A 25,029-nucleotide genomic window follows, 5' to 3' on the forward strand; every position below is an offset into this window, starting at 1 on the left:
ACTGGCTGTCTTTATGCTACTACACACACACACACACAGCCACCATCTTTATTCCAGGGAGAGGACAAAGAAACAACATACATTGCTGCTGCACTAAAACTAACAGAAATACATTTATTTGTGAATGTTAAAATGGCTATAAAAACTGCTTGGGATAAATCTTCTTTTTATGACAAATACCTAGGTATTTTGTTTTCTTTCTAGTTGGGCAGCTACCACATCCAGACATGCTTATGTTTTGTTTTTAAAAAGGGACATGTTGAATTGTGAACAGAACCATGTTGGCGTCTCCACAAACAAAAACAAACCAAACACTTTAAACTATACAAAGGTTTTATTTCAACGTGGAATACAAAGCAACGATTTGATAGTATATGAACTGATAAAATGTGAATTATTAAACCCCCCCACACACCCTTAACCCTCGTAATCCACAAATATAATAATGATGAATTGCGCACTGGTACAACATTAGCTTTTAAACAACAGGTCAGAATTCGGCGTTTAATATTTTATATCGCCATGTCTACATTTAGAAATGTGAGCTGTGTATGCTACTGCTCCGAGGGTACACCATGTCCTACAGTCGACCGAAAGGACATACAATAGTAATACAGTGCAAATGGTTTAGTTAGTTATGATGACGTCGTTTAAATACATTTACTAAATAATAATAAACGCGTTATAAACAGAATTTCAGCCTCGACACACAACCCCCGGTCCTACGGTCCTAGCATACATGCTACAACGCGACGACAAGCCACCATTGCTGGGTGGTTTTTATTGTGGAAGCATTTCACGTCACTTTCGCATAATGTACAAGCTCTGCGGATTTTAATCTTCCAAAAATAGCCTAGTAAACGTTCAGAGACATCATCATAATGTGTGTGTCCTTCCATCCATCCTCCAGCCCCCCAGAAAGAACGTCCTTCTGACGTGCTGTTTTGTGTCTCTCTGTGTCTGTCTAGTCTGGGGGAGGCTTTCATTTCTCTTCCATTTAGCTTCGTCGTCTCTCTAACAAACGTCACATTTCTCTTGTCGTGTTTTGCTGAACGCTCGCATTTCGTTTCCAACCGTTCGGACATTCGCTCTCTCTTTGTGTTCCTGTGAAGCTCGACGACTACGGCCAACGCTTGCTTTTTAAAACCGTCGTGTACTGTAAACGAACGAACGGCCCGGCCTGTGCGTTTTTCAGGAGTTGTTGTGTTGCGATATTCGGTGTTCCAACGAACGACGCTGGAAAAACAACGATTTAATTCGAAATTGAACCCAGCCGTCGCTCGTATTTTAATTTAAACCGTCGTTTAAAAGGCCTGCGCGTGCCGTGCTAGCCAGCCGAGCCCCGCTCGCTGTCGTCGTGGTTTTTCCCAACGACGACGCCCCGAAAACAACTACTTCGAGGTGGAAAAACAACCGCCGCGTCACCGCCGTCGCCGTCCTCCCGAGCCATATAAATATCGCTCGGCGATTAACGCCATTAACCTAAACGCGCAAGCCCAGAAAGGAAAGAATAACGACGCAATAAAAGCCCTTCTTTTTTAAGTCCCCGTCTCACTCCTCTTACTTGAAACCCAATATCTCTATTTGGCAACTTTTAATTTGCTCTAACTCTCCCTCCCCTCCTTCTTCTTCTTTCTCCTTCTTCTCCTCCTCCCTCTCCCCTCTCTCTTCTTCTCCCTGCTGCTCCTCTCTTCCCACTCATATTCTTTTCACTCTCTCTCCCTTAGGTTTCCCTGATAGATTTTCCTCTCTCCGCTCTAAAACTCCTCTTCTTCCCTCCCTGAAGGAAAAGAGGGAGGAAGGAGAGCTTGTGTGTGTTTTTTCCCTGAAATTTTTATCACAAAATTATAATACACTCAAAGGGGAAACTCACCGTCATGAAAAAGCGGTGCCTTGTCAACGGGGTTTCCTCGCCATCGCCGCACGGGTCGTTCCGTACGGGTAGTGCTGCTTGCCAGAGCAGGCAGCCCGTTGCTGCTATCCATCCATCCCTACCGCTGTTACTATCACAGCCATAAAAACTTTTATTGTTATTAAACACATTCTGGTAATAATGGAAGCCACGAAGGCATGTGTAAAAAAACAAAAACATGTTATTATTTTTGAATCATTAAAAAAAAGTTCATAGTTTTGTTTACCTTTGACACATACATACATTTGTTTTTGTTTTTTTTAACTTGGCCATCACAAACGGTAGGGGGCGGGCCTCCAAGCACTTGTGCCACACCTTCCATGTTGCACAGGTGATTCATAACTGTGAAATAATAAAATAATAAAACAAAAGTTTTTTTGTTTGCCTCCAACATTTACCGACTTTATTTATCCATTTATTGCTGTCATTGTTTCAATCTTCTCTTTTTGTCTTTGTGGACGACTGATTGATTTATTGAATATTTTATTAGACAAAAAATGAACAGTAGGCCTACAAGTATAGTCAATACAATAGAAATGTTGTACAGTACAAGTAGGCCTACAGTTAAAAGGAACATCCCAAATAAGTCCTTTTATTATCTTTGACAATTTGTCTTTTCAATGACCATACATAGATAGCATTTTTAAACATGTTTTCTGATTTTATATATGTTGTTTTTATTTCATAACGTTTTTGTGTTTCATCTGTTTTATTTTCTTCTTTTTGTCTTAGATTACTATTTCTATGTAGGCTATTTGATCATTTATTGATGTAGGCCTATTGTATTTATTTTAATTTTTTGCCTACATTGTAAATTCTTACAATGTGTGGAATCATGATGACATTTGCTATTGAAAACATTATTTCAGTCTCTCTTTTTATGTATAAACACACACGCGCGCGCACGCACACACACACACACACACACACACACACACACACACACACACACACACACACACACACACACACACACACACACGATACAGCATTAATCCTCATTTTCATTTCTCACATCATTGAAGTTATGATTAAAAAGGGGTTGGCCTGAAAACTCGCTGATCTGTCATTCCACCTATCACGTGCCAGAACACACGTTGACGGCGGACAGGCCGTCCAATGAAAACGCCGTTTGCTACGGGGTGACATCACCGCTTCCGCATTACGTCATAAACGCCAGCGACGGGGAGTTGTATATACTGCGTCTGTTTGTCTCGCTAGCCAGACTGTAAACACTGCACTGTGAATGACAAATATGGAACTAATGGACCAGGACGCCGCTTTTAAGGTTCCGGACCGGCTGGTGAAACGAAACCAGGCTCGGGTGGAGGACGTCAAGCGGAGGAAAGAGGAGAAAGAGAGCCAGTCTATCACGGAGGAGAAGAGTGAGTACTTCTCCGGCGCATTCAAGAGCCAGCGTGCGGCCGTCGAGGAGCTGCTGTCGCGGTGCTCCTCCGGCGGCGGCGCCGACCACCGGGCCGCCGCCACCCAGACCCTGGAGGAGGCCACCGCCAAGACGCAGCAGCTGCAGAACTTCCTGAACGACAGCCTGTCGTTCCTGAACCAGTACGAGGTGGCGCAGGCCCAGAGCTCGCTGCAGAAGCTGCAGGCGTCGCTGGCTGAGAAGAGAGACGAGGTTCTGCCCAAGAAGAAGTTTGCTTTCAGGTCTCGCAGCAAAGTCGCAGAGAAAGTGGACGAGCCCAGTGCTGGTACTGATGCTGGTTCCACTGTTGCCACCACGTCCGTTTCCGGTTCCGCTGTCACCACCACCTCTGGTTCCGGTTCCGCTGGTACCACCACCACTGAAGTGGACTGGACCATCAGGTCAGAGCAGTGCGGCTTCTCCAACCTGGACTCGGTGGTTCTGACCAAGACCGGCGACGAGATCCAGAAGCAGGACGTCCTGCTGACCCACCTGAGGAACTGCAAGGTCCGCCTGCTGGGCTCGCCCAGCACGCTGCACATCAAGAACGTGAGCGGCTGTGAGATCCTTTGCGGGCCCGTGTCCAGCTCGGTGTTCGTGGACCACTGCAGCGACAGCACCTTGGTGCTGGCCTGCCAGCAGCTGCGCACGCACAACACCACCGACACGCAGGTGTACCTGCACGTCACCAGCCGGGCCATCATAGAGGACTGTCACGGAGTGGCCCTGGCCCCGTTCTCCTGGTCCTATCCAGCCTTGGATAGGGACTTTGCAGAGTCCGGTCTGGACCCGGGGCGGAACAACTGGGACCAGGTGGATGATTTTAACTGGCTGGACACGGGAACACCTTCCCCTAACTGGACTGTGATCCCAGAGGAGGACAGAAGAACCACTTGGGACCCGTAGGGTCCCCCAATTTGAAGTTCCCCAGCTTTTACAAAGTAGCCTTTCAATTAAAGTATCTTTTTTTGTGTGAAACCAAAACCAATTGTTTTTATTTGCCTTTCTCTTTCTTTCATTTTACAGTCAATTTCTTGATCTTGCCGTTGTTGCTGGTAGATACAGTAAATTAAAGCGAAATGACATCTCCATTAGGACTGCATTATTATGGTTAAACTGATAATCCTAATTATTTTGCCAAATTTTGTAAAATTGTTCATCTCTTATTATAGGTGTTGATAATTTGGGTTGTGCCAATTTCATATGTATTTGCTCATTGTGTGTTTTACCATTTTCTAAATATATTTTATTTTCATTGTGCTTATCAGTCTTTGTTATCCAAAGACATGACACCTATATTAAGCCATTTACCATTGTAATATTAAGTAATGGATGTCCTCTGTGATTTTATTGAATGTATGGAGAGTTTACTGTATTGTGTAATGTGAGGAGGCAATGGCAAGTTGCAACAGCTGACCAAATTATAAAGTTTGAATACATTTTTACAATGATATTATTGGGGGAAAACAAGTTTGTCTTAATCAGTGAGATAAGAGAACATATATAAATCAGCAAAGAAGGCTATTAAAAATTAAATGTAAAATGATAAAAGTAACTAAAATAAAAGCATGTTTAGAACTAAGTGTAGCCTGTGATGGGACACCACTGATAATTGCATGGATTATATAGGCCTAAATTAGGGCAATTAATTGAAATTAATTAAATATTGTGATTATATACTTTTATACTTTAATTATTTCAAATAAATCATTTTGCAGCTGTTGCACCTTGCCTTCATCTCTTCGTCAAACACAAGGTTTGACACCAGAACAGAGGTACAATAAAATTACAGAGCATCATTGGACCAACGATATGACGCCATAAGCACAATGTGCAGACAATTGTGCTTAATATTAAATACAATCACAGTTAATATCACAAATTATGATTGCCTTTAATATTGGGCTAAATCAGGATGATCATTTTAGCAGTCCTGTCATATATGTATGCACCGGTCACCATGTTACTACTGTATGACTTTTCATAAGGATCGCCAATTATTCCAGTGGTTCTAACCGAAATTTGCGGAATCCACCAATGCATTGCCATTGAAATGCATTGGCAGAATCCACCCTCCTAGGCAGAATAAAAGTGCAGTGTGACATATGACATAAAGACCTTAAAAAGGTCTTTATGTCATCTTGAGAATTACTCCACAGTCAGGCTTTGTTTTCCTTTGTAAATGTAAAGCAATTACTTCAAATGTAAGAATATATGAATACATATTGCAATGCTCCAAACAGTGTCTTCCTGCTACAAGGCAGCACTCACCAAATTATTAAATATCAGATGTTCTATGAATAATGTTGAGATGTAACACCACTGCACTACCTTTTGTTTACTAACATGGGGGGGGGGGGGGATTGTGGTAAAGAGTTTGCACTAATGTGTTTGCAAAAGAACAAACAGCGTCACTATCCACTAAAAGAGGTCAAGAAGAACAATATAACAAAATATAAAATCAAATCACAGACATCTAATGCACTCCTCTAAAGCAGTTAACACCATGGTTTAACAATATACTGTATATCTCAGTGTGTGTGAGTTCAAATGAAGGGTATAACAGCCTGGATTATTTGCCCTTATGATGCTAGTAACCATACAGGCTCAAGGATAGCACTGATGTCACAAAATATTAGAAAGAATGCTTACATTCTTATTCTTTATTTAAGGATTAGTAAGCTTGCACAAAGTCATTTTAGCTGGACTTGCAGTTGGGTTGAACTGAAATGTTACTGTCATGTAGCTATTGAAAAACGATGCAAATAAAGGATCTGGATGTTAACTGACACTGTTTTCTTGTGTATTTCTGGCTATACCAATATGATTTGTGGCCAGCGATAATGGCTGATGTCTGACTTTGTTCATAAATCCAGAGGTATTTGTGTTTGTCAGTGGTGAACGGTAACCAAGTACATTTGTAAGTACTTCTTTTGTGTCTACTTTATTATTTTGTGACTTACTCCACAACATTTTAAAGTAACACTGCACTTTTATTCTACCTACTGTACGAGGCCGGATGCATTTCAATGGGAAAGGAGCGGTTTCAATCCGGTTGAATCCGCCCTCATACAGTAGGTACTGTAGAATAAAAGTGTGGTGTGTCCGTGCCCTTAAATGTGATTTGCAATAGAAATCTCACCTGTCACCTCTAGAAAACTATAGTGCATGCATGAGTATGAAAGGGTCCTTTTTTTGTTGAAAATGTACCATTTCTATGCTGAAGTTTTTATAAGTGTTTATAGGCTTAGTGCATTTGTACATTCAGGTGATTTCAAAGGGTTGTGTAAATGCATTGTGAAAGCAATACAGAATTATGTTGATATTATTATATTAAAAACAAAATGGAATAGTTAAAAAAAGAAATAAGTAGGCCTACTCCTCAACTCAAGTAAAACAAGTGATTTTTAAAAGACTTTCGCAAGAGTAATATGTGACCAGGACTCGAGTAACTATAGTACAGTAGCATTTACACCAAGTGTTTCAATACCAACCTTTTATTCAGGTTTAATGATCAACAGTAAAACAGGTTATTGTATGATAACCAATGCTGTAAATCACATGGGGCAGAGCAGCTCTCTCTCTTTCACAAGCTGATGCGGAAGAAGGAGAACCCCCCAAACACTGGTGGGGATGTAAAGCTCACTCAGTAGTTCTTAAAGCGGGATGCAGGAACCCTCTGGTTTCCTTGAGGGGGTTCCACTGATCTAACTGAAGTCCAGTTCCTACCTCTGGCACTGCCAACCACATAAACTCCCATGTAGCTATGCAAGGTGTGCCTATCTTTGACAGTACCTGAGTGATAGGCGAGTTCCTACTCCACTTACTGTATGTATGTAACTCTCTAGGCCGGGGGGCGGGCATCCTTTTCTGGCACATGATCACTGAGCCGCTTTCCATGTCTGGCGTGATCACTCACTGCCAGACAGTGCCATTGTGTTTGTCTTATTATAGGCTGCTAATTAGAACAATACAATAATAGAATAAGTAACCTAACAAAGAATGAGTCAACATTTTAATCATAAAAAGGTAAAACAAATACAGACTATCAGGGTAGAAACCTTTATGCACATCACACAATAATGGTTAATAATGGTTGTTTTTGATCTGCTCAGTTGATCACCTCAATAACCCAATCTGATCGCCGATAGATCAAATATTGATGGTTGTCCACCCCAACCCTGTTCTGACACAGATATACAGGTCATCACATGTAATAGGGTTGTGTACCACAACTGGTGATAATCTGCATTTATGGATCTACAGTATGTGTTTATTTGTGTGTGAATGTGAAGGATGATGAGGGCCATGCAACTAATCATTAAACATAATAACTATGTCTGTCACTGTGTCAGTGGAGCTTCAGTAAAATTAGACTATTTACTGTACAGTGTAAACATCCTGATATGTTGAACCCAGGGACCTGGGTGTCTGTGTATGGACATAACAGCATTATTAGCTCCACCTTTACGTCCAGGGTCTTTGTTAACCATTACACGGCCTCATTCTTGTTCTTCTTGGCATGTTCAATCATGGCGATCGTGACCACGTGACGACTCAAACCAATTATGGGCCCTGGCAGCAGATTACGATCAGGCTCATCTTCTGCGAGAGAGAGATTTTTGTAAATGGGATCAGGGCTGCTTACAGGGGCTTAACGTGACGTACTGCAGTATCCTCAGCATTCCTCCACCTTACCAAGGGGAAGGAACATCACAATTAGCTTCACCTGTGTTATCAGTGTTAACCGGGGGGAACCCTTGGTGAAAGTTTGGTGAACATAGAAGTTACTACATTCTGGAATTATGGGAGAGGATAAGGACTTTCTTCATCTTTGATCCTTCGCTGTGGGATGGATTACAACTCTACTGTCCTGTAGGACCGAGCAGAGGAGGAGACCCCGATCTCATAGCGTGAATCGAGGTAGCAGGATTTAGCATTCAGGAACACTTATCCGACTGAAGGGATAAACTTGTTGCAAGCGTTGGAGATCTTGCTTGTGTGTAAACTATCTTTTGTCTTCCTCTTCACTTGGGAAGGTACTCATCCAAGGTTGAACAATGGCTTTGATGAAGGTCAAGTTCGATCTGAAAAAGCGAGTGAAGCTCGCCCAGTTCGTGTGGTTCATGTACTGGTTCTCTGTGATGGCCGGCGTGCTGGTCTTCAGCATGGGCCTGTTCTGTAAGATCGAGCTGCGCAAGCGCTCAGAACTCATGGACAACAACGAGAGCCACCTCGTGCCCAACTTGCTCATAGTCGTGGGCTTGATAGCCTGCGGGATCAACGCGTTCGGCGGCAAGGTCTGCTACGACTCCTTGGACCCCGCCAAGTTCGTCAAGTGGCAGCCCATGATCAAGCCCTTCCTGATGGGCTGCGTGGGCTTCAACGTCTTGCTGTTTGTGACGGCGCTGCTGTGTTTTGTGATGCGGATCCCGCTGCAGTTCACCCTGGCCGAGGGCCTGAAGAACGGCATGAGATACTACAAGGACACAGACACCCCCGGGCGCTGCTACATGAAGAGGACCTTAGATCTGATGCAGATGGAGTTCCGCTGCTGCGGCAACGTCAACTACAGAGATTGGTTTGAGATCCAGTGGGTGAGCAATCGCTACCTGGACTTCAGCTCAAAGGAGGTCAAAGAGTGAGTGAGAGAACTAGAATAGACTAAATCCAACCACATCTCTTTAATCTCAATACAAGTTATTTCGTGGGGACTGGGAAATCATAAATGAGCAACTGCGATGCTCTACACCGCGTCGTCCACTAAGAGACTTGACTTATGCAGAGACGAGTCACAGAGGCCTCGCGAATTATGGCATGCTGGAGATGGAGGAGATATTTTAGAGGGGTATCTGTGCAAAGTCAGAGTTCACTATAAGTGGATTTGGGGTTAGCGAGGGTCAAGGCAAGCATTGGATTGGGTTTTCTGTACTAGGGATTATCAGGTCAGAGGAAGTTTGGTCGAGAGTGGTGGGGGGGGGGGGGGGGGGGGCAGAAGAGGTTACTATGCAGTTTTACGTACTGTATATACAGTACTGTTTGTTGCAGGGGCTTTGGTCACTTCACAAGCTGCAAGAACAGAACTCACCTGAAGAGGGAGTAGTTGATAGGATCAGTGGCTGATGTAAAAGGTATCAATACCACAAGCCAGGCCCACAAGTCCAATATTCAACATTTCACTACCGTAAAAGTACAAAAGTATCTGCATCAAAACATACATCTACAAGCTTTGAGCTTGTAGATTGGCTGTTTTTGTCCCATATTCAACATTTTACTATCGTAAAAGTACAAAAGTATGTGCATGAAAACATACCTCTATAAGCTTTGTGCTTGTAGATTGGCTGTTTTCTGCTATCTTCAAACAGATTAAGTGTAGAATAGGGCCTAAGTGTGTTTTTAAAGAATAATGTAGCATGTAGTGCAGCAGAAGTACAAAGTATCACAAAACGGAAATACTCAAGTAATGTAAAAAGCTGTACTTAAGTACAGTACTTGAGTAAATGTACTTAAGTATACGATACTGGAGGATGGACCGGAGTCCATTTCACATTGACCATGTCGTGTGAACTAGTTACCACCTATGGTGGCTCTTTAATATGCTGATCAGGCATGAATGCGCGTAGACGTATTGTGAAGTAGACAGTTTCCAGTGTAAGTGGGATCAAATCTTTGGAAGACTGCGGCTAATCTGCTGGATTACACTCCCCTCCTCGTCCTTCAGGGTTTACTGTCCGCTCCAATCAGTGCAGGTCAGTGTGCTGCTCTAGGAATAGAGCGGCCTGGTCACTGTGTGCTGCTGATTGGCTAATAGAGCCTATACAGGGACATCAATTAAACATTACTGCTGACCGATTAACGGGAATAATTACTCCACAGGGTTCCATTTGGGCAATAATTTACCACATTAACCCTGGGATCCCTACCAGTGAGAGTCCCTAATCGGGAGATAAGCGACCGTCAGGTCGCATACACAAACTTTAGAAGGCAATTGTAGCCAATCAGGAGGGAATATGGGAAATGGGACAGATCCGTGTTGATGAAATGACTTTAGAGATACTGTGTACCGCTTTGTGTGATTTTAGGCCAACATCTGTAGGAGCAGTGTCCAAAAATCGGTCTGATGGTGGTGCTAGAAGAGGGCCATGTGAGAAATGAGGTGGAGGATGGAGGTTGTGAGTTGCCATCCGAGGAGTGTGTGTGCATGGATAGGAGCAACGGTGCCGGAGATAAGAGTAGGGCAAAAGTGTGACGTGACGAGTGACGGACAGACTGATTGACTGACAGACATACAGACAGACAGACAGACAGACAGACAGACAGCCGGTGAGCTTTTCATAGTAACTTGCGACCTGACGGTTGCAATTATGGGCAAATTAACAAAATGTGTTAAAAAAGGCTAAAGTTGCAGATCTACAAGCTCACACCAATGTGACACATTGTGAGCCTGTAGATCTGATATTTACTCTCTATTTGTTTACGAAGAAGAATAGAGATTAAGTGGCTCTTTCACTGAGATGACGCTAATGTTGATCTAATAGGGATTAGGCACTACAACAGCCAGGTCCGTAGTCAGCTTTGCAAAGGGCCAGTGAAAGTGGAAGACCGAAATGATAAAGAAACAATGTCCTTGAATTATGTCTACACCAAATTATCTTCCCATCACAGAATAGCTTCTGACAATCTCTGAATGATCAGCACTTATCGACCATATATATAGGCCCTACAGATAGTTTCATGTGGCATGTTCTTTGTGATCTATGTTCAACAAGTAGCCTGTGATATTGCTGAGTATCACTGGTCCATATACCTCTATGTCAAGCTCGCTCAGTCAGTAAAAACTCGCCTTTGGATCACATGGTTCCGATCCTGGGAACACCAGTGGCGTCAGTTCAGCAAAAGCTAGGGTATGGCAAAGATGGGAGTCCTCATGGAAAATAGGCATTACATTTTGGTTAACACGGTTCTATTGTGAAAATAGCTGCGAGGCGTTGTGAGCATGTAGATCGTCTATTTTCACAATGTCTGGAAAAAAAAAGAAAAAAACTTTTCTACGGTGGTTTCTACGTTTTTTTGGGCTGGATATGGCAGCCTGGAATGTTTTTTTTTCAAGTGCAGCTAAACTTAGCATGTTAGCCACAATTAACAATAATGCATTGCACCTGTGCAGCTGAACTGCAGAACCTGGGAATATACCATTCTGTCAAGATGGGGAGAATACAAGTGTGATCAAGTGACCATTTTGTTAAATTTAGCATTTGTAGTTATTTTACTGTAATTTAACAACATAATAACCAGAACAGATAGACAAAGAGACATTCATGGATTTATATTTAAAAGTAACTTTTGTTTTCCCCCCTGGACCCAGGGTATGGCAGCTGCATACCCCTGCCATACCCAATTGACGCCCCTGGGGCACACCAACTCAGCGTATGCGTTGGGACGAACCTGACGGTTGGTGTAGTTGTAGAACTGGGAGCTGATGGCAGGTGTTGCGCTCCACCTCAGCAATCATCTCCCAGAGTTCTCTAGTCTAGTGCATTGAAAAGTGGGCTAGACACCGTTATTCTTGTCTGTTACTGACAATAGGCAATAAGCCACTCTGACCGACTTTGAAAAAATACAGTAGCAGATCTACAATAGCAGATCTACAAGCTCACAGCGTTGTGAGCTTGTAGCTCGGCTATTTTCGACAAAGAGCTTTGGTGTAGATGGGGAAAAAGAGCAGACTAAGCACATAGTGAAAGTGTCAATTAAGTATTGACAGTTTATTAGTGGTTAAATATCCGAAAACACACATCAACAATTCAACATGATTCCAAAATACACTGATGATCATGTTGTCAAACAATGAAACTATATGGAATCTATATGAACAGGTTGTGGGGGTCCCTGCTTCATCTCTCTTCAACTAAGGGGTCCTTGGCCTGAAAATGTTGAAGACCCCTGCTCTAGGTCATTTTAGGCCATACATATTACTAAGCACACTGTGACAGTAAAGATCATGAACGGCAGTTCACCTTAAGATGACCTTATACCTGGGGGCGGCAGTGGCTTAGGAGGTAGAGTGGCCGTACTGGAATCAGAAGGTTCCTGGTTCGAGCCCTGGCTCCTGGCTGTGTGTTGAACAATGGTGGGGAAGGTACAAGATGTTTTTACTTAAGTAAAAGTATCAATACGGCAATGTAAATTAAAAGTCCAGTCATCGAAATTGTATTGAGTAAAAGTACACAATTATTGGCATCAAAATATACTCATAGGAGAGCTGTGGGCGGGTCAAATCCATCCACCAGTAACATCATCAATGGGGAATCCAAGCTAATAGAAACTGCAGGCTTTCTATTCCTGAAAAGTTGCAATGTTAAAGTGGAAGCCATTGTTTTCACGATAATAAAAATCGAAATATATTTTTCAAAGATATTGTTTAAAAAAGAAATCTGTCAAACGATGTCACTAGTGGATGGATTTGACCCGCCCACAGCTCTCCTATGAGACCCAGACTGAGTAGAAAAGAATTGTGATATTTTATCATGAACGTCATTAGTGATGACCTATTATATGAAGACAGGTTGAAAAGTGGTGAATTCCTCCTTTAAGTACAGTACTTGAGTACATGTCCTGAAGTGTCCTTGAGCAAGACACTGCTCCTGATGAGTTGACGGTTGATGCCTTGCATGGTTTCCTCTGCAGTTGGTGTGAACGTGGGTGTGTGAATGTGATAAACATTGTAAACGCACTTTGGTAGAAAGGTGCTATATAAACCAGTAAGATCTATATAAACCAGTGAGACCTATATAAACCAGTAAGACCCCCTGAGGGCGAAAAGCGACCTCACCCTAAAGGGCGAGGTCACGCAGGAAGGAATCCACACAGGACGGAATTCATTTGCAAGTGTGATTCGAGTTGCGGTTGGTTGTTCAAGTTGACAAAATATTTTCCAAATTTGGATATGACATCTGACATCATATATGACTTACGTTATAGACCACATGAGACTCGCACAATATGTCCATATATAAGCATTCCAAGCTATAATATCATCAGGGTCCCTGATGATGGATATCCCTGATTCAGGAATCTCCGTATATGGGCATACAAGGGACAAGGACGGAATTCATTTGCAAGTGTGAATCATGTCAGGGCAGCCACCCCTGTTAGACTGACACAATATGTAATGGCTTTCGCAGGTATGGGCTTAATATGGATGACATCAGGTTTCAGGTATCTCTATAAATGGGCATAAAAGGGATAACGTTAGTGTTGTGGTTCCACTAATAGGGCATCATCTGGGAGCGTCCACATATGGGCATTGACAAATATGGGTCAACAATGTGATGTCCCAACAATGTTATGTTCCTTCATACAGTAGGTGTTACCAATGATATTAATAATGAAGGCTCTGTTCCATTTCATGTAGCACAGTGGTTCTCAAAACCTTTTATTTCAAGGACCCCCATAACTCTGAGAGTGTACAAATTCAAACCAAATGGACCCTTAAGCCTGTATCAGAGTCGGCACCGCGGTGGAAGGCTATCCACCACGGTGTAGTGCGGTGTAGTCTTTTTGAGTCATAAAACTACAACGTTAACGCTCAAAAAGACTACACCGCACTATCACCGCGGTGGATAGCCTTCCACCGCGGTGCCGACTCTGATACAGGCTTTACAGGTCCAATTGGTTCCATTTGTACACTCTCAGAGTTACACACCTTTTAAGGGGTCATTTGGAACCCCTCAAGGAACCATGAGGGTCCCTGGACCACACTTTGAGACCCACTGGTGTAGCAGAGTGTTTCCAGTGAGCCAACATGCACAATATCAGCACCCTGACTCTGTTTGAGCAGAATGGAACAGAGCCTTCATTAGTAATATTTGTAACACCTGTTGAAGGAAGTGAGAAGCGACCCGACTTCTCTCCAAAATGGCTGCTGTGCATATATCCTATTAACACAGTTAAAGGACAACTTTGGTTTTTAACAACAAGGGTTCATGTTTTATTAGATTGTAATTAGAGAAAAGAAAAGATGAGTGTAAAAATGTTTTCATTTACTTCTTTCTATAGTTTTAGTTTTAATGACTTTGATTTCAGTGGTTGGGGGCATGCGTGCAAGTGGCTAAATATGTCTTTTTAGACACAATAAGCCGGCGATTTCTTTACAGTAACACTACTAGCCCCCATAAGTCACATCTGCCCATAAAAGATTGTGGTGCATCTTGGGAATGGTCTTATATATAATGTGTCTAAAAATACATATTTAGCCACTTGCACGCATGCCACCAACCACTGAAATGAAAATAATCAAAATCACTAAAACGATAGAATTAGTAAATGAAAATGTTTTAACACTAATTTTTTTCTTTTCTCTAATTACAATATAAAATATGAACCCTTGTTGTAAAAAAAAAAACAAAGTTGTCCTTTAATTCAAAGCTCAACCCGTTGCTCATGTCCTGGTTCTTCCCAATGCAGCCGCATCAGCAGCAACGTGGACGGCCAGTACCTGATGGACGGAGTCCCCTTCAGCTGCTGCAACCCCAGCTCGCCCCGGCCCTGCATCCAGGGCCAGATGACCAACAACACGGCCCACTACAGCTATGACCACTACACCGAGGACCTGAACGTGTGGAAGCGGGGCTGCAAGGAGGCCCTCTCGTCCTACTACGGAGGCATGATGAACACCATCGGAGCTCTGGTGCTGCTGGTCACCATACTGGAGGTATAGAACACACACACACACACACACACACACACATAGGCACGTGCACACACACGTAAAATGTGCCCCCTCCAGATCATGAATGCAGTTTGAATGCAGACCTCCAAGCTCACAACTGCTATTTTCAATATTTTCACCAAAAGGCCCTTTTAGAAAATTCAGCCCCTGCCTCTCTAACATTCTCTGCACGTGCCTGCACACGCACGCACGCACGCACACACACACACACACACACACACACACACCGATGGATATGTTGTGTTTACCATTAGTATTGATTTGTGTATCATGTTTTGGATATGGTCAAAGTGAAGAACAGATGACCTTTTAATCGTGTTTGTGGTCACTCTGTGTTCCATAACAAAACGTGTTTGTTCTGACTTGTGTTGCCATAGGCAACACATTATAGTTCTAGCCCAGCGTTCTTATTACTTTCTTACTGGATTACTGGATCAGGAGGCAGCTCTAGTCTAAATTACCTCTGGGAACTCAGATTGCCATTATAGAGGAAGCCCATTGAGTTCAATGGGAGAGTGGTGGGGGGGTGGTGCTTGAGGAATGGTCAAGTGCAGCCGGCTGATCCCCATTAAGCCTCTATCTTAGTCCAAGGTGAAGAGCTATCACCTCACTGCAGTGTCGTTTTCTAGCTCTTCACCTTGGACTATGATAGAGGCTTTAGTCAAAAGCAACCACACTTGCAATTTCCAATTGCATCTTTCTAGTTATTAAAACTCCTTACATCTGATTCCTTATGTTTTACCCGTGTGTCAACAAAATAGCCACCAACAACAACCAATATTACACCATCACGCCGACAACGTTAACGGATTACATCACCTGTTCTATCCACTGATGGAGGCCATGTCACAGGCTGACATGGGGACAACAGTATTGGATAAAGACGACTCTTGTCACTATATGACATCATCATAGATTGTATTCAAACCTCGGTTCGAAGTGAAGCGGCAAATTTTTGCCAGACCCATGAAATGGGTACGCCTACATAAGCAAATGTCGGTCTGTCCCTTTTCTATATAAAGGGTATATATGATGATGACATGATGATGACATGCCTACAAAAGGTATGATGTCATAAATGATGATGACAGACAGGGGGTTGGCAGAACCGGGGTCTGGCACAACCAGGTTGACCTGGTCTAGTTATTCTATGTGTTCCAGAGCTATGAAATCTGTGTTCTATATCTATACATTCTGTGTTCTAGATCTATACTACTTCTATGTGCTTTAGTTCTATATTCTTATGAATTCTGAATGAATTAATGATTTTGTTTGGAGGGCCAAATTGTCATGTGAAGCTTGACCAATCCTCAATTCTGCATGCACGTGACATGTACGGGACACACAAAGCCACTCCTTGGAAGCGGCTTTCACCGCTTCAAAAACCTTTTCAATGTTTATTATTTTGAGAAGGTCATGATGAACCACTGAGATATTCTTGTAAGCTGACTTAGGAATTTAATACATGTACAAGAACGTTTTGGGGCACAAGATTAGGAACGGATGAACCCATAGTGTCAAGCTCAATGTTGGACACTGTGGCCTATACATGGAGATGTCGAGAACCCTTTATATGGAGATAACCCCTCGTGTCACAGGAGACTATCGTCATAGTCAGTATGCGTTGCCGGGGCCGACGTCAGAACCCATACAATGGCAACCTTCCCCTATATAAGACAGTGGTTTGGCCCAGTTGGGTCAGTATGTCTTCTCTCTTCGACCGGCAAAGCAATACTACCATGCCATATATCAGCACATAGAGGGCTAGGCAAGGCTAAGTATCGAATAATCCAGAGAGAGGAAGCGCATGTGAAGATTGTTTCACTCTGACCGAAGTCGGTGCTCATCATCAAGATCACGGCTAGAAAATGGAGGGACGTCACTGTCACACTGATTGCATTGAAAAACCCCTAACCAGGGCTTTAGAGACTTTTGGAAAATGGGTCGGCCGCCATCCTTGGTGGTTTTTAGTCATTCCTTTGGTCTTATCCGCCAGTCTCGGCGGCGGCTTTCGCTTCCTCGGAGAGATGAAGAAGAAGGCCAAAGGCATCGAAGACCAGTACACGCCCGTGAACGGACCAGCCAAAGGCGAGAGGCAGGTCGTCCAGAACTACTTTCCGCAAAGCGAGGGCAACTTCTCTCGTCTGAGGCTGTCCACAGAAGGAACTTTCGGATCCCTCATTTTTACATCGAAGGACGATATCCTTAAGGACGGACCTTTTGGCAACATATCAGATATTAATGATCAGATTTTAGGGATGGAAGTAGAAAATCAGACGTTTAGAAGCCTCTGTGCCAAGGCAGGAGGAGATTGTGTTTTAAATTCCATCTTGAAACTGACGTTTGACGGCACAATTCATTACCCCATACATAACAATATTTTCCTTGGTTCCGAGGTTGGTGACGTGGAACTGGTTGCTAATACAACAGTGATAGAAAGTGCACATGCGATTAGGCTTTTCTATTTTCTGAAGGAGGACAAGGACAACGCAACAGTGAATAAACTGAATAACCTATGGTTGAGGGAATTCATCAGCAATGTATCGGAAATACAACCGAAAGGAGTTGATGTGTCCTATTTCACTTCCCTGTCGAGAGAAGAGGAGTTTGTCAAGAATTCCGAGTCCATCGTTCCATTGTTTTCAATAACGTACGCCCTGGCCATTACTTTCTCAATCTGGTCTTGCATGAGGTTGGACTGTGTGAGAAACAAGGCGTGTGTCGCCAAGTTCGGTGTCCTGTCCACTGTCCTGGCAGTCGTGTCCAGCTTTGGCTTGTTGCTGTACTGCGGGATGCCTTTCTCATCCAGCGTAGGAATGACTCCCTTCCTGATTCTGGGAATCGGCGTGGACGACATGTTCATCATGATCAACAGCTGGCAGCAGACTCAGGTGGACCAGCGCGTGGAGGACCGCATGGCGGCCACCTACAGAGAAGCGGCCGTCTCCATCACCATCACCACCCTGACGGACCTGCTGGCGTTCTACATCGGCCTCCTGACGCCCTTCCGCTCCGTGCAGTCGTTCTGCCTGTATACCGGCACTGCCGTCATATTCTGCTACCTGTACAACCTCACCTTCTTCGGCGCCTTCTTGGCCCTGAACGGGAGACGAGAGCAGAGCAACAGGAACTGGTTCACCTGCCTGAAAGTTCCGCTGCCGGAACCTGTGGATTTGAACGTCGCCGCGGCTGACCTTTGTTACGTAGGTGGAGCGTACGATCCGGTGACTAAGAAGGAGAAACCGATGCCGGTCACGACCTTTCTTAAGAATTACTACGCGCCGTTCCTGACAAAACCGCGGACCAAGTTGGCTGTGATTTTATTGTATGCTGGATATATGGCCACAGCTATTTACGGTTGCATGAATATGAAAGAGGGCATAGAGCTAAAGAATCTGGCACGTGATGACTCCTATGTGGGTAAATATTACGATAATGAAGCCAAGTACTTTAGAAAGTTTGGTCCTCCCGTTATGGTTGTCGTGACAGATCCAAAGTTTGAGTATTGGGATAAGAAAAGCCGTTATAAACTAGATGCTTGTCTGGGAAGATTTGGAAATTTGACATGGGAGAAAGAACCACGGGTTAACGGAAGTCTGACTGTATCCTGGCTTAAAGAATACGAGAAATATGGAGCTGTCAAACCTGACATAGATCTAAATGACCAAAGTTCATTTATTTCAAATTTACGCGAAGGATTTTTCCCCAAAGACCCCAAAGACCCCAGATACATATTCAGACAAGACGTTAATTTTAGCGAGAACGCCATCTCCGCTTCTCGCATGTTCATCCTGCCGATAAATATCAGAACGCCCCTCGACCAGAAGAACCTGTTGAATGAAGTCAGGAAGACTGCAGGTGATTGCCCAGGGTCTGTCGTAGTCTACCACCCGGCTTTCATCTTCTTCGACCAGTATGCGGTTATCGTTTCAAATACCATCCAGAATGTTCTCGTAGCCACTCTCGCCATGCTGGTGGTCTCGCTGTGTCTAATTCCCAATCCCATTTGTTCTCTGTGGGTAACTTTTGCTGTGGCGTCTATCATCGTGGGCGTGTCTGGCTTCATGGCACTGTGGGGCATCAGTTTGGACTCCGTGTCCATGATCAATCTTGTCATTTGCATCGGTTTCTCCGTGGACTTCACTGCACACATTTCGTACGCGTTCGTCTCGAGCGATAAACCCTCAGCGAACGAAAAGGCCATGGAGGCGGTCGTGCAACTGGGTTATCCCATCATACAAGGCGCCGTGTCTACCATTCTCGGCGTGTTGGTGCTCTCTGGCGCCAAGAGCTACCTCTTCAGAACGTTCTTCAAGATCATGTTCCTGGTCATAGGTTTCGGGGCGATCCACGGCATCGTTTTCTTACCGGTTTTTCTGGCCCTAATTGGAACGTGTTGTGAAAAAGCCTTGAATCGGCCAGACCTGGTATAGACTAGAAGCAGTGCTCCTCCGAGCACAGGTCTCCACCAGGTCAGGAAGGTTATTCTGGCCTCCTGGTGGCGTTATAAAAGGCCTATGTGAAAATGGTGCCAGGTCTTCAGCCTTTCACGGGCGCTGCATGCTTGATTTTGTTAAATTCTTTTTTTTTTTTTTTTTTTTTTTGCAAAAGTCGATCTGATCGTGGCCAATGTCAAGAAGGTGGTATTTGTTCCTTGACCTAGTGGGAATGTGTGTGTACAAAGTTTCACGGAAAGCGCAAGCCTGCCGGCCTGGTGGGGACAATAAGGCTCACAAGACATTTCATGACTGAATTCAAACAGACCACTCGCTACTCACTGACGGGCATATCAGGTGGGACTACTTGACTGACTTATTTCATAATTTCAACCAGACTTAGATTTCTATAAGGGTCCCTTTGTTGTGGTTTATTGAATTTTACTATTTGGGTTTTATTTTATTTTAATTTGTTTATTTGATTTTGCCACTTTTCTGTCTCAGATAAGTCTGTGACCATCTCCACCCCTGCCTCCTGACCTTGGGAAACCCAATGAGTCCATTATGTTTGTTCTTTTGTTTTGTTTTAGATGGTTTTAGAGGAACATGTATAACTAACTGAACATTTTGACACAGGGACTTCAATTATCGTAACAGATGCTGTGTTTGGTCAAGTCCTGGAAAAGACTCGCTGTGATTGGCCAGTATAGTCACTTTGATTGGCAGTTGTGCCGAACGCTCACCCCAAAACACGTTTTACAAGACTATGGCAGCTCGTGTTGGACAACCAAGGCATGGATGTGTTAGTAATGATAACTAGTAACAACACATTAATGAACACAACACATAGTGTAAAAGTGATAGGCTTATGGGCTTCGCCTTCACTCTAAGCTATGAGGGCTGCTGGGTTATGCTGGGGAAACTGGACAACAGAAGCATTTCTGCTTAATAGACCCCATGGTCAGTCTTTTGGGAGCAATATAAGTAGGAAAATGAGCCTAGATGTTATGGGCGGAGTTGTCCTTTAACATCCCCTATTATGAGCATGCCACAATTGGCGTAGCCTGCCTGATACTTCAGTCCGCACATCACCACCCCCAACGAAGTGTGTGATTGAGTCTGGCGCTTGCAGTCAGGCTATAATTGGCGAGGATTTGACCAAATTGAATGAACACAAATTTACAAACCTTTGGTGGGAAAAGTAAATCTACAGCTCACAGAGCTGCTTTTTCCATTATTTGAAGTATTTAAGTGGTTTTAATGCCCAAGAGCACCTACATGAGACACCTTCATCTTAAACTACACGTGACACAATCATTAAAATACTTGAAGTTGTGATGTGTGACAATGTTCTGAGGGTCGACTACTGCGTGTTGGATGATGCTGACAGAGAAAGTACACGTTGGAAAAATCTCCCTCTCCTAGAAATTGTAATTTGCCTTGATCTGAAAACATGGATCTGTCTTAAACCTTGGAAAGCTTATCAGAGTCAGAGGATTTAACTGTGCTTATTCTTTGTTGTGACACGGATAATCTGCAGCACCAGATCGAAATCTTCTTTTTGGAGGCATATTGAATTGCTCATGAATCAAGTACAGGCAGCCAGGCATAGAGTGAAGTTGGGGATTATGGGGAAGGAGGAAGGGGGAGGGCATATTAAAATAACATTTTTGAAGCGGTGAAAACTGCTTCCAATGAGTGGCTTTGTGTGTCCCACGCCCATATATGGTCATTTCAGTCCAGAATGAACAGGTGTTTTCAAAAACAAAATGTGTGTTTCATATCCATATATGGTCATTTCAGTCCAGAATGAACAGGCTTTTTCAAAAACAAAATGTCTGTCACCTCATGTCCATATATGGTCATTTCAGTCCAGAATGAACAGGTTTTATCTGTCCCGTACGTCCAGAATATCAGTCCAGAATGAATAGGCTTTTTCAAAAAGCATAATGTGTGTCCCATGTCCATATATGGCCATTTCAGTTCAGAATGAACAGGTTTTATCTGTCCTGTACGTCCAGAATATGTGTGTAGTGTCCCTCCCGGTCTGATGATTGGATACTTTGAGGATCGGTCAAGCTTCACATGATAATTCGGCCCTCCAGATAAAATCATTCATTCATTCAGAATATATAAAGAATGTAGAATTCGGAATATATAAAGAATGTATAGATCACAGAGTTCATAACTCTAGAACACATAGAATAAAAGTTCACCGCTTCACTTTGAACCGAGGTTTGATTTTTTGAATAGGGGATACATGACATAATGTTACAATATGTTTTAAAAAATCTTCCTGTGATGTGGGCCCCTTAATTGGTTGTGGCCCTCAGCGACCGCTTATACTGCTTATGCCAAGAACTGGCCCTGACCATTGCACTACAGCAACACGATCTCACCCCAACACGTAGAAATAGCACGGATTGCCATTCCGTACATAGACTACTAGAAAGCCCCAAACTCTGTACTAAAATCTCCCCCATTAACGGTGCTGCTCTTGTCCCCCCTTCAGAGCGGCGTGACGGCGGGCCTGCAGTACGTCCACACCTCCCTGTCCACGCTGGCCAACCCGGAGGACCCCGAGAGCGAGAGCGAGGGCTGGCTCCTGGAGAAGACGGTGAAGGAGACCTTCACCGACCTCATGGCCACCATGAAGGCCATGGGCAAGGCCAACCAGGTGGACGAGGGGGCCGAGGGGGCCGCCACCGTCGCCACGGTGAGCTGAGCCCACAGCCTCCTCCCCGCTACAAACTGAGACCCCACCTGCCCCCCTCCAACCCGAGGAAGAGGAAGTGTGAGATTGATTTTACACGTTATTTTTTTTTCTACCAAACGTTTTAATGTTTTACTAAACATCAACACACATATTTGGCTTTGAGAAAGGGACAACCAAACAGCGACCGTATGGACAGATCATCAGTGGACATCTTTCAAAATGGACTCTTTACGTAAATAATATACTATGCATATGTATAGGGAAAAGAAGGGGGAAAAATAAAATAAAATAAAAATGTACTCTTTACGTAAATAATATATGCATATGTATAGGGTGAAAAAAGAAAAGAAAAAATACAGGAGAAGCTACTGGGTGCTTTTCCATTCCCATTTTCCAATAACTGCATCAATAGAAACATTGGTATGTTGTCGCATGAACCAGCTAACACTCAACCTTGAATCACAATATCATGCTTGAAGGGCAAAAGCTGTGATGTAGATGCATACAATGTTGCAATCAATTGAGTATATTATGTATGTTTGTCTTCCTTTTTATTGTCAGATAAATCATGGGTGCGGAGAGACCGTACGTATGGCGCTTTTCCACTGCAGGGTGCCGGCTCAGTTTTACTCTACTCACCTTTTTTCCCGTTTTGTTTTCCATTGGACAAAAGTAGTTACCGATACCTGTTACCTGCCACTTGTTTTGGTGTAGCCTCCATCAAGCTGAGGCCAAAAATGCCAAAAAGGGACATGAAAAGTAAACACTGCAGGCTACTACGAATTGGTCAGAGACGATGATCATTAGCATCATGGCATCATGATGGACTTCCTTGCCCTAATACCGCACGGAAGCTCCTGAATACTGTTAACAAATGTTTTAAACTAGCTATTGTATATGTTGAAATGAATCCGTATTGATCAACTGCACGGCCTAAATATTATTCTACACCTAAATGATTGTAGGTCCATCAGGTGAAATGGAGATCGGTCTCTCTAGACAAGTCACCATTAGTTGTTAGCACTCTACAATGCAGAGGGTTTAACTACGCAATGACACCCAGCTTCACTGAGGGGTTCCTAACTTATTCCTATTGTATGTGCGAGTATCTGACTGGTACCCAGAGCAAGCGAGTGGGGTGTAGTGGAGTGGAATTGAGCCGGTATACCACACAGTGGACAAACGCCTTTTAGTGGGGATGGTGGTTGCTATGCAATCCCCCCTCCCATGGAGACCAGAAGATAAGTTGAAACTAAAGGTAATAAAAAATAAAGTTTTTACAAATTTGTCAGCCCGTCTATAGAGCTTGATAGCTAATAATATAAACAAAGAACACAAACAAAATCCCTCCCCACACACACATACACACACACACAGACACACACACACACACACACACACACACACACACACACACACACACACACACACACACACACACACACACACACACACACACTTCTTGTCTTTTGTAATACCAGTCCATCATTGTCCACTGACGGCTGGAGATGTGTTCCTGACATGGAGCGTCATGTCTGGAGGCGATGTGGTGCCACCACAGTTTGGCATGTGTGTCGGTTTTTGGCGTGCCGGGCTGGAGGGCTATACACCAAGAGCGGGGGGGGAAGGAGGGGCTGGAGGATGGGGGCTGAGGGGGGACAACCAGAGGCAGCTCATGCGGAGGACAATGGCGACTAGATCTGGACTCCTCGCACCCTGGCCTGCGTCCATGATGCCACTGTCCTCTCCACTCCTCATCCTCTGAGGCCAGGCGTCCCTCCTTGCGGTCAGCAGCAGCATCTGTATGTTCCAACAACTGGGTTGCTGTCTTTGTAAATAGTGTAGAAATGAAAAAAATAAAAACTATTCTTTTTTTTTTAAATAATGTAATTAATCGAAATCTTTTACTTTCTTCCGTGTAAAGTTTGTACCATACATATTTTTCTTTGTGTGTTTGATTAGAAAGGTCGGCATGGCGATGATGATTGTGTAATGAGTGAATAAAAGATTGTAGAGATGTGTTGGTGGTTGTTGTTTTAATGTAAGGGGGCACCGAGCGGAGTGGAAGCGCTGCTGGATTTCTGTTTACTGTACACTGTACTGTAAGTCAATAGGATGAAGACATTATGGTATTAGAAGATTCACATGGCCACAGGACACTCTAAGTTCATCACAAGGACAAGACGAGTGAGTGAGTGAGTGAGTGAGTGAGTGAGTGACTAAATGCGTGAGTGAGTGACTGTCCATAGTATCTCCGAAATGTTCGGTGAGTTGGACTTTCCGACATGCAAATTTCCGAACTCTCATTCAGTCTAATGCTTTTCAGAAGTCGCGAGGGACATAATTTTATGGTCGAAAAGGGCTGTTTCGGACAACGTATGGACAGGCCTTAAGTGAGCAAGAAAGTGAGAAAGTGAGCAAGCAAGCGAGCGTGTGTGTGAGTGAGTGAGTGAGTGAACAAGTGAATGAGTGAGTGAATAAATGACTGAGTGAGTGAATAAATGACTGAGCAAGCAAGCAAAGAAGTGACTGAGTGAGTGACTGAGCATATACATACTCATATTCATTTCATCCATGGATGCCTACAACAAACAAAAACATCAAAGCTACTGATTCTGTTATCTAGAAATAATTCCCTCCATAAAATCTGAATTAGTCATGATCTCACAGGCCTCGCATTCTGCCCAACAACTGTTACAGTCCAGCAGAAGACATCAGCTTGGTAAGACCATTGAGCAGTCAATGAGGCCAATGCTGGAGGTATTTCTGTTTGCCCTAAGGCGCATAACCTATACTGAGCACATAAGAAGA

The 25,029-nt window shown here is 43.6% G+C and overlaps 3 protein-coding genes across 3 annotated transcripts; all 3 read left to right on the forward strand.

Moving 5' to 3' along the window:
- Window positions 1–3,167: 3,167 nt before the first annotated feature.
- tbcc (tubulin folding cofactor C) lies at window positions 3,168–6,032 on the forward strand (the record flags this gene model as incomplete). Its single annotated transcript, XM_080747222.1, has 1 exon — window positions 3,168–6,032. One exon carries the CDS (start codon window positions 3,168–3,170, stop codon window positions 4,239–4,241), a length of 1,074 nt encoding a protein of 357 aa, XP_080603348.1. The 3' UTR covers window positions 4,242–6,032.
- Window positions 6,033–8,395: 2,363 nt separating this feature from the next.
- On the forward strand, window positions 8,396–22,227 carry prph2a (peripherin 2a (retinal degeneration, slow); the record flags this gene model as incomplete). Its single annotated transcript, XM_080747898.1, has 3 exons — window positions 8,396–8,976; window positions 14,802–15,048; window positions 22,015–22,227. 3 exons carry the CDS (start codon window positions 8,396–8,398, stop codon window positions 22,225–22,227), a joined length of 1,041 nt encoding a protein of 346 aa, XP_080604024.1.
- On the forward strand, window positions 16,935–19,499 carry LOC308303751 (patched domain-containing protein 3-like; the record flags this gene model as incomplete). The annotated part of the gene is made up of 1 exon (XM_080748246.1): window positions 16,935–19,499. The coding sequence occupies one exon, from the start codon at window positions 16,935–16,937 to the stop codon at window positions 19,497–19,499; it is 2,565 nt and encodes an 854-aa protein (XP_080604372.1).
- Window positions 22,228–25,029: the final 2,802 nt, after the last annotated feature.

The sequence above is a fragment of the Nannobrachium achirus genome (genome assembly GCF_963921795.1).
Source record: "Nannobrachium achirus genome assembly, chromosome: 18".
Classification (NCBI taxonomy): domain Eukaryota; kingdom Metazoa; phylum Chordata; class Actinopteri; order Myctophiformes; family Myctophidae; genus Nannobrachium; species Nannobrachium achirus.